At 44.9% G+C, this 19,152-nt stretch overlaps 1 protein-coding gene across 1 annotated transcript in view; it reads left to right on the top strand.

Moving 5' to 3' along the window:
• LOC119461010 (uncharacterized) overlaps positions 1 to 7,109 on the top strand; it is a 54,250-nt gene extending 47,141 nt beyond the window's left edge. The window contains exon 3 of the mRNA XM_049672101.1: positions 6,367 to 7,109. Within this exon, the coding sequence (XP_049528058.1) occupies positions 6,367 to 6,887 (521 nt within the window). The 3' untranslated portion in view covers positions 6,888 to 7,109. The remainder of the gene's footprint in view (positions 1 to 6,366) is intronic.
• The last annotated feature ends 12,043 nt before the right edge of the window (positions 7,110 to 19,152 follow it).

Here is a 19,152-nt window from a genome sequence, read left to right as displayed (position 1 = left end):
CCGCATCTGCCGCTCGCCGCCGCGTGATATAAATAAAACAAAATGAACGTTCTTGGGGGAGCGGGGTGAGGGGGGCAAGGCAGGATTCGAACACTGGTACCCACGGTCGAGGGCGAGCGTCATGACCACTGCGCTATACACCCACACTTGCGGAACGTGCATTTATGGGAACCATATGGTTGCATTGTACTGACGATTGAAACACAACTTCCTTTGGGAGAAAGTGAAAATGAGAGAGAGAGAGAGAAGAAAAGAAAGAAACGAAGAGAGAGGGGAGATGGAGAGAGAGAAAAGACTACAGAAAGAAAGATAGAGAGAAAAGAATGAGAGAAAGATGAAAGAAAGAAAGAAAGAGAGATAATGAGATAACCTAGCTACACCCAAAAGACGCAATCAATCGACCAGCTTCGCTGTGTCTCGAGCTTTGCGCGGCCTATTGCAAGCTCTCGCCTTTTTTTTCTTTTTTTTCTCTTTTTTTTGCGGTACGGTCTGAAGAAGATGAGTTACTTGGAGGTTCCCTTGCTTCATATTTCAAATTGTTTTATTTACCTCCCTACTTAGCTTCTCAATTGTCGAATATTCCATGTTTGTTCGAAGAAAGCGCGATCTCTAATACGGGAATCACTCTTTACAGTTTTGATAACATGATAAATGCTGCCACTGGCGATGACGTTTAGATTACAGATAACTTTAATATGACGGTGCGCCAAAAAAGCGAACTGCTTAGTAACTTGGACTCACTTACGTGACACCACCCTTTCACTCATAGCATTCAACATCGGGGATAAGCCGGCAAATATGTATTGTCAGCTTTCCCAATAAATCAATCAATCGATACATACATACATACATACATATCATACATGCATGCATGCATACATTCATACATGCATACATACATATACATACATATACATCCATGCCCATTCAATTTGTGCTCTATATTTATGCTTTCTTTTATTAATCTCGCTTCAATTTTTCCCGCAGGCGTGCGACTGACGGACAAGTCCTCCCTCACTTTCTTCTGGCATGGTTCCTGCCGATCTTTCTATTAATTTTTGTGCCGCACGTTGTCGTGTGTGCGATCTCTTTCGTGGTCACCTATGGGTCATCCACGGCAGACGCATTTGAGCGGGGATTGCTACCCTTCTGGTACGACGCCTGGACATTACATGGTGCTGGAACACCACAGACTTGGGTCTTCCTCGCCATGTTCGCAGTTTACAGCGGTCTCTCTCTTCTGGTCCTTCCTGGAGAAATATACTACGGGCCACCGACGTTGACGGTCACCGACCTATCTACCGCAAGTCTGGCTTCACGTACTACTTGATAACTATGGCTTTGGCCGTATTCATCTTCTCGTTCAAGACGCGCGCGCCTGTCATCTACAGGAACCTGCCCGGAGTGGCTGTTGCCCCTCACCATAATCGGCTACGTCGTTACGTTTCTCGTATATGTCAAAGGTAAACTATGGCCGTCGCCGGGAGAGTACGGTTCGACCGGAAGTGTGGTGTTCGACATCTACTGGGGCCTAGAGCTGTACCCGCGCATAGGAGACCGCTTCGACGTCAAGCAGTGGACCAACTGTCGCTTTGGCATGATTGATGTGGCAGCTTGTGGTGCTGGTCAGCTGGAAGGCTCAAGTGAGACGACTGGCTGGAATTGGTCTATGGCAACCACGCTTTGTTACAGACGGTGTACATCGCAGAAGTTCTTTTTGTGGGAAGACGGGATACATGCAGACCATCGATATCATCGTGGACAGAGCAGGTATGTCGAAATCATTTAGATTTGCTTGGAGGCTCTTTCTTCCGCATGATAATCCGGCTGAAATATCAGTAGGCGTGCTGTATCGTCAAGTACAACTGATCACTTTTTTTAGTAATTTGTTTGTTTCTTTTTTTTTCAATAAGTTGTTGCCATGAATGACAAGAATTTCGCCGTAGACGCGTCACGTTTGCATAGTAATTTGCGGTAAGGTATATCCTCTTCACAACATTTACATACCCGCTGCTTTGGCGTTGCGCTGGTAAGCCCAAGGGCGTGAGATTGAATTCCACCCACGGCGGCCGTATCTCGACGGGGGCGATATGCAAGAACGCCCATGTACCGTGCATTGGTTGCACGTTAAAGAACCCCAGGTGGCCAAAATTAATCTAGAGCCCCTCCGCCCCTTCCACAGAATTACTGGCACGTTAAACCCCAGAAAAATTATATTCACAGCTGTCCCTTAAGGGCAAAGGGAACCTATTTTACTACAAAAAGCAGCCCAAATCTTCATATAATTATAGACACATTGTTCTTCTTTATAGGTGTTGTTCTTATCGCAACGACGCAGTCATGAGCGACAACGATTATGTACCCAGGCATAAACGTTAGCTCCAGACCAGTAGACACAACACTGTCCTTGGCACAAATTTTCGATTTTCTCATTTGCCAGTATTTTCGAGGGCAATAATTTACAACGCTCAAGGAATTCAAAACAGCTATAAGAATTATATTCTAAAAATCCTAATATAGCGCATAGCTAGACAAAATATGTACACAAATGAATTTTATTTAGATTGACTTCGCAAATGTGTGCAGGTTTAGCTGCACATGACTGGTTTGATATTAGTAAGCTTTCCTATAAAGAGAAATGGGCAAGCATTGCCTAAACTGACTTATCGCGTAGCATTCGTGCACTGAATGGAGTACAGAAGCGCAGTGTTAATTCGAGTGCGTGGTAGACACATCGTGATTCTCATTTACAGAACTCATGTTTCGATCGCATAGAGCTTAGGACCTTTCCACAGACCTCTTGATCATTGAAATAAATGCAACAGTCATACAAATGATACAAAAAAGTTCTAGCGCTGATTCAGGTATTTGAGTAAAATGAACTCAGATTATTTGTTAAAAAGCCGACAGATCCCACGATCTCTGAAGATCGATGTTACGCGAAGCAGAGTGCGGGGAGCCAACCAAGTTAACGGAAGGAATATGAGAGTACCAAGACGTAGGCAGCTGTTTCATGACCTACATGACATTCATGTCACGAACTATCATTTATGTCCGAACCCATTTCAGTGGCTTTTGAGTGTTAGTCTCTTTTCGCTGAGGCATTGTTATTTTTCCTGAGTCATGCTCATGACTATGACTTCTACCATGATACTTCAGTGTTTCCTTCATTTAGTACCCATGTCCGAACTCATTTCAGTGATTTCTCAGTGTTAATCATTTTCACTGAGCCATTATCATTTTTGCAGAGTCATGCTCATGAACAAGAACTCTATGACTTCTATCATCATCCTTTAGTGTTTTCTTCACTTAGTACTCATGTCCAAACCTATTCCAGTTACATACCAAGTTAACTAAACCTTGAGAGCACTAAGACGAAGGCGGCTGTTTCATGACCTGCATGACACACACGTCATGATATTCATGTCATAACCTATCATTTATGCTCGTCATACACTCTTGTCATATTATGCCAATTATGGTACCTACGAAGTTAATAAACGATCATAAGAGCACCAAGACGTAGGCAGCTAGATAGATAGATAGATAGATAGATAGATAGATAGATAGATAGATAGATAGATAGATAGATAGATAGATAGATAGATAGATAGATAGATAGATAGATACTGCCAAAGTGGCAAATGTTCGCCAAGAAATGCTTCGCATTTAAAATCTGACAAATGTGTGTGAACACTTCAGTTTTGTGAGTATTTATGTTATGTGAACTCTTCTCTAGTGCGTACATTTATTTATATTTCAATTACGATTTTGTACGTGAATGTTCGTACATGCGGTTATTAGTCCAGTTTTGTGAGTTTTGACAACATTCCGAGGAAAACTATCATGTAAGAGAAGAGGAGTAGCCGGCGCCACATATAGGCACCAACCTCTCCTTAAACCCATTTAATTAAAAAAAATCCGACAAACGTTAAAAAGTCTTTTGAATTTGAGCAATTCGTCTTGGGAAACACAAAACATGCGCGGACGCTTTTTTGTGCGAAGCATTTAAGGTGCGAAGCACCTTATGCGCTCGGGCTGTCGGCTTCTCCTGTCGTCACCGTCACGGTAAGCAAGCGGCACGCGCTTGGCACGAGCGCGTGCCGAGCGTTCCGCGTGCCGAGCGCTCCCGTGTTCGTCGTCGTCGTCTTCCACAGCTGTCTGCGTTGCCGCTCATCATTCGAGCGTAGAATTTCACTTCTGTCGTCGTTATGGGAAGGCCGCGTTTACGTGGTTATGGTCATTTGACACTTATGTATAAAATTTAATTCACAGCTCAAACCAAGCCTACGACTTAACTCGTACGTGCTAACTGTAATAACTAATAAAAACTAAATCAGTAAGAAAGGCTTTCATAATGGCTCATTTTTTTCCTTCTAGTACAGCCACTTCTTGAGGGGCGAGCCTGTATCGCTGTTTTCGTAAACCGATCCCGGTGATAGTGCGCAGCCTGCCTCGCTGTTTTTGTGGGCCTATCCCGGTGATATTTCAGTCTGAAATTATGTGCCACAGGGCGACTGGGTATGTATCACTGGTATAGTGAATGGCGGCAATAAAGGGGAGGGAGGACCTGGCGTACCGCCCATTGAGGGGGCGCAGCCCTCTGAACGGCGGCTCTGCTGAGGTCGCCACTCAAGCCTTTATTTTGTCGGCAGCTCGTAGCCGAATGCGATAAGCATGTAGCGTCCAAGGCAGCTGAATGCGCCCGGGGCAGCTGAAATTCCAGAGACTGGACTGGACTGGACTGGACTGGAAAAACTTTATTTAGGTCATGCAGGACGCACTTAGGGCGTAGCGGGCGTCTCCCACGGAGGGACCGACAGGGAATACCTGGCAGTCCCTACCTGGTGGTGGTTGCACGTAGAATCTTAGGAGTCAATGTGTTTTCAAAGTGTTGTCGTGCGAGTCTAATTTTGTTATTTATACCTTAAATACGCCTGAGGTGTACTAAGGCCTGTTCAATGGGATCGCTCAATATTTTTGTTTTTATTGCGATAGCAATTATATGGACACTTCAATCGGATTTCTGCCGTCGTCGTCGCCGTCGACGTGAGGTTCCGTATAAAGTCCAAGGGCGATAATATCGTCACCGCGCGCCGTATGCGCGAGTGAAAGCGCACGGGGAACGCGCGCAATCACGGAGAGCGAACGCACGGCTGAAAGCAAACGCGACCGTCGCGCGAAAGGCCGTGGGGGTATGAGAGGGCGTGAGGCGGGGCGACGCTGTGCTGCGGCACCAAATACGTATCTTGCAACCGGGCGCAAGGGAAACTGGCCACTCAAACTCCCACGCGAAAGCAAGAAAGCGGGAGGGCAGCGTGGGAAAGAGGGGGCGGGGCAACTTCTACTCTGCCAACAACAGCGCTTGTACTTTGCCCGGCTGTGGCAGTTGCCCGCACCGTCTCTTATCTCCACACGGCTCTGACCTTTGTATGCGCTGTGCATTCGCCGCTCAGTTTCCGTTGAAGCGATAGCCCACACGAACCTTCGCCTGCTGCGGCGGCTGCGCTTGCTGCCAGCGTTTTGACAGTCGTTGCCTGCGGTAATTCCGTGTGATCTATTCATGTTTGCTTGTGCGAGCTGACACCACGCTTGTTAATTCAGTTAGTAGCGAATGTGTCCAAGTTTATGCAGCCGATAAAACTACTATCACTACCCCGAATAGCTCTCTACTAATTTGCTATCGCAATTGATGCTTCGCCTATCGGGCGAAACTGCGACATTTTTTTCTATTTATTTACAAAAAACAGCTCTTTCCTGTTATAAAGCATAGTGCGTAGATTTTGCTATAGACATTGTGTATATCATGCCAGGCATTGCTTACTTTATGTGATTTTATTGTATCATTTTTGGCTCGTAATTACAGGCTCAGAGGTCACAGTGTCCAGCGGCACAATTTCTAGAACGCTTACAAAATGTTACATGTCGAAATGTCATCATATTGATTCTTGTTTATATTTACAGAAATAAATGCTGCATTAAAGGCAAAGATTGGAGTTTCGTCCTTCTAAATAAATTATTTTGCGTTCACTATACAAAACGTACGTAAAGAAATGGGAGAGAGTGACAAGAAAACAGGGCAAAGGGCGGGGTGACACGCTGAGCAGCCGCACCGGGTGCCGGGAAGCCGAGTGACGTCACTGGGTTTTACCGTGCTTGCAATCCTATATCTTGTCATTACAAACATTCTGTCTTACTTATTAAAACTATAAACACTGCAACCTAAAATCTCACCATAACCTCTTGCTACGCAACATCTACATAATTTATGCAACCATTCTCTAGAAATCATGAATGCATCGCATTACGTACACATCAACACTTTGCTCTGCCAAATGTTTTTTTTTTTTTTTTTTGTCATTGCAGGTTACTACATCTGCTGGGGCTGCATCTGCTTTCTGAGCATGCTGTACCCTCTCACGAGTCTGTACATGGTCGAGAACAGCCCCGAGTCTGGACCTGTCACGGCCGCGCTGATATTCCTGACGGGCCTTGCCATAATAGGCCTCAACTACTGGACGGACTACCAGAGGCAGGTGGTGAGAGCGACGCAGGGAAAGTGCACCATCTGGGGATCTCCACCGAAAGTGATCAAGGCCTCGTACCGAGACGCGACGGGAAAACAGAGAACCAACCTGCTTCTGGCTTCGGGATTCTGGTCGCTCAGCCGCCACATGAACTACGTGTTCGAGATCCTCGCCTCTCTGTGCTGGGCCCTGCCATCCGGAGCGTCCAGCATCGTGCCGTACTTGTACGTGCTCTACCTCTGCGGCTTGCTCCTGCACCGAAGTTATAGGGACGAGGAAAAGTGCTCCAAGAAGTACGGAGAGTATTGGAAGCAGTACTGCACTTTAGTCAAGCGCCAATTTATACCTTATTTATTTTAAAACCGCGTTAGGATGAAAAACAACAAGCACGACAAGTTCCTGTGGCTGCGTTCGAATAAAGTGTTAGGTTTTACAGTCATTGCCTATATAGTTGTCAAAACAGTGTACTCGGCATGAAGTGTAGCGACGATTTACGAACTTTTCATGACGTTGATTCCCCACAGACGCAGTCACAACTGCCAGTGCTTTTGTTAAGATGCGTCTTGAGAATAAATATTAAGTTTATTTCAATTGGCAAAGTTGTGATTTATCAATTATCGATACGGTTTGAAGAAATTGCACCTTTGAAAGGCTCAATTGTTGCCAAAGAGTATTGTTTAAGGAGGCACTAAATAGAAGCTTGATCAAATACATTCACGATCTACTGCGAATATCCCCATATCGCACGCTGTGCGTTGCTTTTATAATGCGCCTGAAAAGTGTGCCAAGCACGGCACACCATGGAGCATTTTCAGAACTGTTGCCAAAGCGTCGTTGAGCCAGCAAGCCCCGTGTCACTGTCTTGAAACATTTCCAAGTCAAAATAAAGTTTATTATGAAAAAGGCTGCTTTCTCGAGGCAAACATAGGTGGTCTATTATTGTTTTCTAGTCTGCTTGTTGTATTGGCTTTGTAATCATCGTTGCACACTAAACAAGTTTTCGTAAAAACTCTGTCGCGCACGGGGAGGCCTAGGACCCCCCTATTGGGAGGAGCATTCAGCACAGGACCCCAGTACAACCTCGGTTTTGTATACTAGCATCTGAAGTACAATTTCAGTTCTCTGTAGTCCTTTATTTATTGAGGAGCTTTAAAAATCTTACGACCAGTTGTTTCTGTCCATGTTCAGCACGGCATAAATGCAATCAGAAATATGACGCAAGGCAAAATGCTTGCTGCACAGTTAACTTCATTTGCTGGTATTCATTCGCAGTAAAAAACACACAAAGGCTGGCAAATTTCTCCAAAAGCGGCAGAGCTACCTCCTATACCTTAATGAGATGGGGTTAAAAGGACACCGGAAAGCAGACTATATGGCTCCTATTCACTACTGCTTTAACGACATGGTGATGTTCAAGTGATTTATGTACTTTATATCTTCATCCCAATATCAAAAGAAGCAGACTCGTTTGAAAAAAAATTGTCGTTCTATTCAGTCTGGACTTTACAGGGTGTTTCACCTAATTTGGGCCAAACTTTAAAAATATGCAAATGGCTCATAGTTGGACAGAACCAAGGTAATGTTTGCCGTCGGTTGGAGATACTCAGATTATTTTTTGCATTCCACCTAATGACTGGTTCGATCAACTCAAGGCAGTCCAGAAGGCCCACGATGCGGCGGTGAGGCTTGGCCTTCCCGTCCCGACGTGGGAGCGGCCCGCGGTCCTCCCTCCATGAAAACGGAGGGTGACTACTTCAGGACCTCAATAAAGTTTACTACCTACCTACCTACCTACCTACCTACCTAATTAGATAATTAATCTTAAATAATTAATAACCTTCTAAATTATTATAATTAGATGAAATGTGTCAGTGATAAAATTGTAGAGCAACATGAGAAACTAACGATACCGCTTTCTGTTGCTCAATACGGACTACATAAAAGTGTTTTTCCGAGCGTCAAAGAAGCCCGCGAATACACGCAAAGTGCCTGGAGCGGCCAGTCGCGCGGCAGTGTTGCGTGTATTCACGGGCTTCCTTTACGCTCGGAAAAACACTTTTATGTAGTCCGTATTGAGCAACAGAAAGCGGTATCGTTAGTTTCTCATGTTGCTCTACAATTCTCTCATTGACACTTTTCATCTAATTATAATAATTCGGAAGTTTATGAATTAATCAAGACAAATTATATAATTAGGCGAAATGCAGAAAAACATAATCTGTGTATCTCCACGCGACGGCAAACAACATTACGTGGGTTCTGTCGAGCTACGTATCATTTGCAAATTTTTAATGTTTGGCCCAAGTTAACTGAAACACCCTGTGTTCTACGCCGCTTGTTTCTCGCGTGACGGATGTAGACAATGTACGTATTTCTAGTTCGTAATATAAACAAGGCTAGTTCTAGGGAGTCATCGTTAGCGAGACGTTACAGACTCGACATCAAAGGCCCATTTCATCAGAGCAAGCTAATGGCAACCGCTTTTGTGACTTACTGGGAGTCACTACTGGTTACGAAACCTTGCTGTAGTATGCGATAACTAAACGTACTTATATAGCAGCATGCTGGCGCAGCTCCCTGCGATTCATGTCTAGCGCAGATGCAGATAAATATGTATATACCTTCTTATATGTTACGATTGAGCCTGTAGAACGTACCACCAGGCGATTGCGTAAATTATTCGGCACGTTTAGTCCCACTGAGCAATGTCAATGAATTAAGTGTTTTACGTGAAAGGTTGCTGAAAGCACACTTTCTCATGGGCAGGCCTCGATGACGGGCTACTATAGAAAGAAATGTTAAACCTAAAAAGGTTGTGTCACCTCATGGCTCCCGGGTAGTTGCTATGGAGGCTTCGCTATGTTTGAAGGCAACGTAGAAGCAGGAGTTTTCACAAAGTTCCTAACGGCTGATGCTGTTAACGAATGTTCCAGACAGCCGGATTCCTGAGACGCTAACACCGAGTGTTACAATGTGTTCATCATGAAAACTGCGAAGCCTTCCTGCATAGGGGCATAGTTTTACGCGAGCGTAATGTAGAATTTGACATTGGGCTTTCCGGTTGAATATCACGACTCTTACAAGAAGATGACAATGGAAAGTTATGCACTCGGTATTCAAGTTTATTGCATTCAGTGTGCAGGCTTTCCCGGAAAACCATTGGCTGGATGTGTCGTCAGATATTCACGGCTCTACTTTGGTTGCAGTGCTTCAATGTCTGGCTGTGACACTTCGATGTACGTTTGCCAAAAGCAGTGAGATTGTGGTTGCAAAAGCAGCGTTGCATAGAAAAAGAAGTAGTCTGTTGGAAAATGTCTTATGTAGAGTCTTATTTTTCTTAGCGTTCATCACTACGGAGTGACTACAAATAGCTATACGTAAAACGCCAGAGATTATCCAGTCTGTGCGTGCCTTACGTAATTGGCAACAACTTTAGTAGGCCTAATTCATTACGCAATGGGAAAATGTACTTCTGGATTTCGTAAAACACTTCCATTGCAATGAAGCTGCGATTGTTTTAACGGGAGCACCTTTGCAGTACATAAAAGATGAAGATTAAGGTAGCCATTGTTGCGCGAACATAGCAAGCTTTTATTTTTCAAACGCCTCAAAGGTACTGTGAAACACGAAATTGAAGGGGTCCCCTAAAAATGAACTTCGCTTGCAGTGAAATATTATTTCTCAAGCTTCACTGTCTCTTTTGTTGAACCCACAAATTCATACTGTGCCACCAATGGTAGCATTATTTGCGTAAGGTCCGCCTTGTTCTTCTTGACTGAATCCTACCAAAAAATAAATCCGCAACAAAAACTTATTTTTAGACACTAACCAAGAAAATATCAACGGTAACATCATAAGCCGCTCTTAAAAGCATGCTCCATAACTTTTTGTCATACGTAGCTTTGCCAGTGCTCATATTTTTCTTTCCTTCCTAATTTATTTCACTCATTTTCTTCTTGTAATCTGTCACTCTACAAAAGCAAAGAACACGAAAAATGAAAGGGTTATCTCACTCAGATGACGGTATACAAAATGTTTCCCTTGATTTACACCCCTTTATACTTAGAGAGGAAGCAGGGTGTTTCATGCAAGCTAAAGTTGTCAATCCGGATGAACGAAGTGCTCACTAAAATGGTGTTTGAAATAATACACAAAGGACACGAAGATATGAAACAAAAATAATAAAATTGTCAACACAAAATTCAGTGGCGATTCAACTGTAAATGCCTCTTTGAGGTCTGGGACCCATGATTTAAACTATCCCAACTATCATGCCCCATGATTTAAAGATATGCAAATGCAACGTAGCTGAACAGAACCGAGGTAATATTGTTTGCCGTCGCTTGGAGAATACATAATTAGTCTTGGTTAATTCAACATCTCAAATATTATAATTACATGAAAGTGTCGACGACAAAATTGTAGAGCAACATGAAAAACTCCCGATGCAGCTATCTATTGCTCCATACGTGCCACATAAAATTGTTTTTCCGAGCGTCAAAGAAGCCCGCGAACACACGCAAAGTGCCACTCGCACGGCAATTTTGCACGTATTCGCGGGCTTCTTTCACGCTCGGAAAAACACGTTCATATAGCAGGTATTCGCTTTAATGTTTTGGCTTTAAAGAACTATTGGCGTGAAGTTTTACAGCGCAAGCGACGCGATGCCGCAACCGAAGAAGGTCGCCCTCAGCTTGCTTAACATATATCCGGGGAAGGCTTAAAGCGCACTGAGGGTCGATTGAGAAATAAACCGTATATAGAGACGACACGCGTCAGTCCAAATTACCAAGATGTGCGTGCCATCCGAAGAGCGAGACGAGAGCTCTAACGTCTTCGCGATAAAGTGGCATGCACTGGCGTCGTGGACTCCTCAAACATGGGCTTCCTTGGCCCAGACGTCTGGCTTTGTATTGGTGAAGAAGGTTCGAGTGCACTAAAGAACAGGACTAAGCGAACGGACAAAACATAAGCATCGACTACAAGAAATAGCTTTATTTTAAACAGGGCAAGTTATACAAGAACTTGTATCACGCTCACGATCGAGGAGATATGCAATGCGCGCACTATATCATACATTAAAGAAAAGCATTGTGACACGACTAAAGATGGCAGGATCATGCACTAAGTATGCTAACTAGCGAACTGTCATGCGAGCTTTATTCTTCTAAATAAAATGTTGCGAATTTGCCTATGTTGCGAAGTAGCGCCACGATAGCTGGCGCAATATTATGCGCAGTAAGTCTTGTATTGTTTCGTGTGGTATTGGGCGCAGTAAATGTTTTTATAGAGACGCTCAAGTGTAGCAAATGCCAGCCAAGTCTGCCAGGGTAACCCTGCCTGTAGCAAAACCATCATGACCACCACGACCCCCCACCATGCCCGCGAGCGATATCGTTTCGAGAAAAATAAAACTTTAGTAAGTGATGCCTCTGTATAGTGCGAGTGGTCTAGCTGGCGCAAACCAGTGGCGGATAAGTGGAGAGACACAGCTCTTTTTTCCTCCTCTGTCCTAACCTTCCTTTCGGTTTTTGCCACTGGCATTGTTTATATTCTTTTACCATCTCAGTGGTGGTTTATGGATAACCTGTAGAGCGCAGCATCAGCCAATCAACTTAAGAAGCACTCAAGAGGCCAGGCACATTAGTATATAGGCGTAGTAGTCTTTTCTGCAGCATCGGCGGAGTAATTAAGACGTAGAATCGTCGGCTGGCACAGCGTAGGTCCAATGTTAATTCGAATCCTCGCGGGGCATTGCGAATTTTTTCTTTATTACATGCTGGCAAAGGACTCTACTACTCGGGGAAAGCAAAGCTGGGGACAGTGATCAATAAAACGACAGGGGAGTGAGCCCATAACAGCTATCGCTGTAAAGAATTGCTTTTTTTAATGTGGTATAGCGAGCAAGACATCCTTGCCTTCTCGTAAGCGTGACATGAATGCATATATATTTTACCCCGTTTAAAATAAAGTCATTTGTTTTTAGCGCTTGCCTTATGGCAGTAGCGACGGCAACGTAATGACCCTGACCGCCCGAAATCGCCTCTGCAAAGTGAAATGTTATATATACGTGGAAGAGAGGTAACTTCGAATGTGTGTCACTTCAAATAGGAATGCGATGGACTAAGAACATTCTGGCGAAAGTATACCGCCACAAAGCGGCCACGACGTTCGAGGTCTGGGTCCGCGACCACGGGCTTACGTTAAAGAGATGCTAAGCTAGGTAGATTTAGCGGGAGGATCAGTTGGAGAGGTTGTAAATACGTGCCTCAATCCTACCACTGCATTTCACCAACATACGGGCTAAGACGTTGAGATTTATAAAATTACGAATAAAAAAACTGATTAGCATGCAAAAATTGAAAAAGGATCAAATTGTGAATCAGTGCCAGAGAGCTTGTGTGAAAAAGAAAACAGAATTAAATTAAAGTTTGAGCGCATACAAACTCAGTACAAAGCTAAAAAGAAAAAGAAAATTACACATTAGAGTTAGAACGCATATGTGCTATCAGTACTTTGAAGCAAGGTTGCATGAAACAAAAGGATTCCGCGCATCAGATAATGCCCTCATCGCCATGCCTGGAGAAGGCCAAAGGCCAAGAAAATTGCTCTGTGTAAAGATTCGCATGTCAAGTTTCCACAGAGAGCCAAACTTACCCAACCTCGCTTCCGCCTACCCACATCCCCAAGTACGCCTTGAGCCATTATTCAAGCTTATCAATCACTCTCAGTGTGTCCAATTCGCTTGCCCGTGTCCTTAGTGTGCTTTATGTCTTACCTAGATAGTAGGCCGAGCGTTTACGCTCGCCTATATGTAGGGTGTCCCAGATAACGTTAGCCAAGCTGCTAACGTTAGCCAAGACCTCCTACGAGCACCGTCTCTTAAAATATTTTTTTGTTGTTGTTGTTGAACAGCTTGGCTACGTTAGGTGCGACACACGATATTTTACTATTCTAACACAAAGCGCGCATGAAGAGCAATAATTGCATCCGCCTTTCCGCAAACGAGAACAATGAAAAGCTTGCTCCCGTTGTTCTCCTATAATGAGCCCCTTCTTCACGACTTTTCTGCCGAGTACTTTACGTTGTCGTTGTGCAATAGACCAGACATGTACGCTTCACAAAGAAGGAAAGCGCTCCCACGCTCAATCTGTCCTTTTGGTTGGGTCCCCTTGGCTCAGAAGAAGGGCCAACATTAAACTCGTTTTTCTTAATTCCGCCTGTAGCTTTGGAACTTCCGTTTGCGGCTGCCGACGGGACAGGTGTAGTATATATATATATATATATATAAACGGCTCGTTAGCAACGAAGTTCTACGACTGCCTATCTAGGGGACACGTGTGCAAGATCTTTTTGTTTTGGTCTGTCCTTTTCCCTGCTCATTGAAATCCACTCGTTCCGTGCGCGCTTGCTGAAAGGTGAAGTCCTTCGTTGGCTCGCGCGCGACCAAGCGAGCGCAATACACGCGTACACACACGCGCGCGTAAGCTGACACGAACGTTGCAAGATGGCGTGCGAGGACAGACATGTTTACGTAGTGAGTTGCTACACTAAACTGCCTTTAGGAAATTTCGAAACAACTGAAGTTCTCGTGACTTTGCCTTATTCTGTCAGGACTGAAGAAGACTAAGAAAAAAAAAAAAAAGAAGGCACGGAAGCTTACCGGTGTTGTATCCAGTTTGCTACCCTACAACTGGCGACGGGATGCAAGGATTAGTGACGATCGGGAAGGCTGGAAGACGTGAAGCTGGCGTGCACGTGCATAAGTCAGGATTCACTCGTCAGAAAAGAAGTAGAGGAATATTTAGGTAGTCGTATTAAAGATATTTGGTTTCCCTGCAAATGGTCTCGTCCACATGTACGCTGAACGACATGCCGAGACGATGGTTGATCAAAAGTTAAGGGCATTGCACAGATTTTGTACGGACAAAGCGACAGAGAGTGAATTCTAGTAGACAGCTTGAGAAACTTTATGGATAAATGCTTACATACTTTCTATACATGTTGAATATATATATTATTTTTTTAGAGAAACAAGAAAACGTGAACGAAAGCAAGGCAATACTGACACGCGTACATTGTTTATGCTTTTCCGGTGGCCGTTTTTCACTGGCTGACCACTGTTACAAAGTGATCGCTCGGCGCAAGGCGCACTTGCACGTATCCAAGCTTTCCTGAATTTTGTCGCCATGACATTATTCACATACAAAAAAAAATATTCACACTGCGATGAGACAGCACTGAAACATAATATAACAAAGAAAAGGGAGACAGGCTATCTTTCTGAGTAAAACTACGCAAAGAAAAACAAAATCCAATACAATAACGTTACTATACAGCCTTGGTGTAATAAGTATAGAAAGAGGTTATAAAATTGCAAATTTAACTTTGGAGAAATATAATCTTAACATCTTCGAACCACCACCCGTCCCACCATGCCTGCCATGGAGGTAAGCATGCGCAAAACGGCAACAATCAGTGCCGGTTACAACCGGCACGCCACCAGCCGTGGTGTCTTCGCGGCTATAGGGCTGCGTTGCTGAGTACGCGGGATCAAATCCCGGCCGCGGCGGCCGCATTTCAACGGATGCGACCCGCCGCGGTGGCCCAATCAGCTAAGGCGTTGCGCTGCCGAGCACGAGATCGCGGGATCGAATCCCGGCCGCGGCGGCCGCAGTTCGATGGAGGCGAAATGCAAAAACGCCCGTGTGGTTGCGTTGTAGTGCACGTTAAAGAACCCCAGGTGGTCAAAATTAATCCGGAGCCCTCCACTACGGCGTGCCTCATAATCAGAACTGGGTAAAACCCCAGAATTGGATGGATGTAAAACTTTAATGAAAGTCCTGAGGTACGCCACTCAGCGCGCAGCGGGCCGCTCCCAAGTTGGGACAGTCAGGCCATGCCCGACCGCCGCATCGTGGGCCCTCTGGACAGCCCATAGTTGCGCCCCGGCATCGGGGCTCTTGATAGCGGAGAGCCACTTGTCCTCACTGATTTGTTCCGTGCCTCGCCACGAGGGGCAACGCCAGAGCATATGGTCTAGGCTAGCGAAGTCATTGCAGTGCCTGCAAGAACTACTGGCATAAACCCTGAGAAAGAAGCAGAACATTTCAACGGGGGCGAAATGCAAAAGCGCCCGTGTCCCGTGCATTGGGGGCACGTTAAAAATCCCCTGGTGGTCAAAATTAATCAGGAGTCCCCCAGTACGATGGGCCTCATAATTAAGTCATGGTTTTGGCAGCTAAAACCCCAGAATTAACTCACAACCGGCAACCTAACAGTGCAGGAACAGCACTTCATCTCAATATATACTGTGGTGCACATCTCGATACTGCGGTAGCCACAACCGTCTACCACTTACCATGGCGGGAACTGCTGACCACCTCGCAATGTGCTCTGCAACGGCGCTATAAAGGTCTATTAAAAAAAAAAGAAACCAAGGACTGTGAAACAAGTTTCTATGACTGCGAATCTAGTTTTTATTGAACTTCGAAGCAATACTCAAAGCGCCACGATATAGTCGGCGGTCGTGGAAATCTGATCCACGGGTCGAGTGCATCCGCTATTTACACAAGAATCCCAGTACATTTCATAATAATCGCCCGAACTCACTTACATACATTCTGGAATGTACTTACAATATCATTCGGGCCGACATTACAGATGTTGTTAGGCTGGCTCATGCATGTTCTAAGCATTAAAGCGCATTAAGCGTAAACAGTCAGACCAGCGCACCCGGAAACGTAACGAGTAATTTCGTGCGGAAACGGGGAGCGATTCCTTGCAACGGCAGCTCTTGAAACGAGTGCAATGCTAATGTACATTCGCCCTCACGTTAGATTCTGTTTTCTGTTTAATAAATACCCATTATATTTGCGCATTTCTTCCTGACATCGCAGCGTCCGCTCCCCTCATTTCCCTTGCCCTCCGTCGGACAACTTGCAACATGTCTTTATACTGTATATGCAGCGCAAGAAATGTCAGAAGTCAGCGCTGTCATATCTGTCTTGTTTATGGGGTCGTTCTCCACGAAAAGTGAAGCTCTTAGCGAACATTTCCGGGTTTTCCTGAGCATGGGAGCTGCGTTGCTGTTCTGTCACCGAATAGGCCAACCAATCACAGCGGAGGAGGCGTGCGTCACCGCCGCTGGCTTCCTTGCATCACCACCAGATGGCTCTGGTCTTCGCGCATCCGCGGCAGCGGCGGCGCTGGCCGTGCGGGGGAAAGAAAAAGAAGAACCAGAAAGCTCGCTTCGCGCATGCGCTGGTAATGAGGAAATAGACGCTTCTTGCGGATAGAATGGATTCAAATTGCGCTACGTACTTGTGCGCATGCGGCCTCTAAAATCAGGATGCGTCCAAGGCGTCCGTCGTAGTCGCTAGTAGCCAGCAACTCCGCTTAACGAAATGATCGGTATAAATCGTGCGCGCCCACGCTTGTGCGCGTGCGCGCGTGTGTGCGTCTGTGCGTACGTGTACTCATGTTTCGACTCTTTATGCACTCACAAAAGCTTCGCTGTATGTAGGTTCCAACTCGCCGGATCTGCTGCAATTTTTTTATGTCTGCGTGCACGTAAATCGCACTTAAGAGCATGGTCGGCCGTGTTGGTCCAGTGAATTCAACAGAAATGTTGAGATATAAATGCAGGACAAACGTTTCTTTCTTTTTTTAGGGGGGGGGGGAGGGGGAGGGGTTGAAAGGTTACTGAAACTGGTATTTCTGATGCTTTCCATTTACCGTTTCTGTTATGTCTACAAGGCGTTTTGACTTATTGGTGGCGTGTGCAACTCCAACATCTTGTATTGTTCCATCTGTAATCTATTTCATCTGATGGGCTGTTCCTGTCATATCACTGTCAAGTCGCTGACCTTGGTAAATCTTATAGGAATGCTAAAGTGCTAGCCTGTGACCGGAATAAGTACAACGAAATGTTTTCAAAAGTGAAAACAGCCAGCGAATAAAATCAGGGGAAAAAAACACACCTTTCTCACAAGATAAAAATTTGTGAGGTAATCCGAGGTTTTGAAAGATATGGAAAAGTGACACATATGCTTCACTTGCGTAACACCCACCCTCTTTCAGAAGTATGTGTTGCACAACAGTTCGATGTCCGTCATGTATTTATATTGCGAGAATCAATCTGAACCCTACTGCGCGTTCGAAGTGGAAATGTTGAAATGGGACGGGGCACCGTGACGTCATGTACTGAAATGATCGCAAGCCACGGTCTTGCGTCATCTTCCGCATTGCTGTGCGCGTTCTCTTGACCACACGCTGCGCTTTGAACGATGACGCACTCAGTGGTATACATACAGATTTTTCAGTTATCCGCTGAACTCTGCTGAAAGGCAGTGCTGGGGACAGTTACAGAAAGGTCTGGTAAGGCCCGATTCACCTGCAGCCAATAAAGCTTTGCTCATCCTGAACTATTACGATGGACCACGTGGAAGCAATGAAGCGTAAGTTTGTGCCAAACCATTTTTTAATTAACATGACGTAATAGGAGAGGTTAGCGCCTTCATGAGGCACTCGCTACTCCTCGTCGCTTGGCAAACAAAAAGAAGTCACGAAACAGGGCCTAAAAACACTGAATAAGGACAGGCAGCATGAGCACGTAGTTCTGCGCATGAGTCCCGGAAGCCACAGAAAATTTGCATGCACAGCGCCCAACGTGCAAGATGTCAGCCAAAGGCCAAACGTGTACGGCATTACGAAATTCTTGCTTGTCTTTTTTTTTCTCTCTTTTTTTTTGCTGCCTAAAGCAACGTGTTCTAAAGAACTCTAGTCGAACCTGCCAGTGGTAATATATTTTAGCCGAAGCTGTAGGTTTTCTACAACCATGCATTGATGGAATTTAAGTGCGCAGCGCTCATCAGAAGCCTCAGAAAAACCTACATGCGTTTTAAGGCACGAACAATCCACCTACTTATGTTGTGCCATCTTTTTTCTATTATTTTTATTTAGAAAAACCTCACAGGCCTGAAAAATAATGGATATGATTTTTCTTGGATATGATACTGGGGACTACATACTCCGCCACACTTAGCTCCACACACCGCTTGTTCTGCCACCTCCCGCTCGTCTTCGATCTACGGAACAACAATAAGAGCCCAGTGTGTCTAAAATTACAAGTGCGATAATTTATAATTCGGTTTTAAACATTATTACTATTAACAGAAAAAAGTAGAATGAAAGGATAAGGCTGGCAACATCCACCGGAACAGGCACATGACACAACGGCTGCCTGCTCATCAGGAAGGAGGCGACAGAAACATAGAACTGAAAGATAGGAGAAAAAAAAGGAAGAAAAAAAGGAAAGAAGATGACGAATCATAAAGAGTAATGTCAAACGATGAAAAGAATATAGTACGGCAGTATAAGGACAAAGAGAAAAAAAATTTCTTTCTGGCTGCACAATCTGCGAAAGAATACTTAAAAAAATAAAGAGTTCAAAGTCTTGTCACTGTCAAACAAAGAAAGAATGCGCTGCAAAGGAAAAGCCTAATCAATTTCGTCCAGAACAGTAAGGAGGGCGCGCTGAGTGTAGTTGCGTCGAGACGTACTACCAGCGTAAACTCAAATGCGAAAAAACCGAATGCGAACAGGCCGTGTTTTTGCGTTTCGA

The sequence above is a fragment of the Dermacentor silvarum genome, chromosome 8 (genome assembly GCF_013339745.2).
Source record: "Dermacentor silvarum isolate Dsil-2018 chromosome 8, BIME_Dsil_1.4, whole genome shotgun sequence".
Taxonomy (NCBI): domain Eukaryota; kingdom Metazoa; phylum Arthropoda; class Arachnida; order Ixodida; family Ixodidae; genus Dermacentor; species Dermacentor silvarum.
This window is presented reverse-complemented; position numbering and strand designations above follow the sequence as displayed.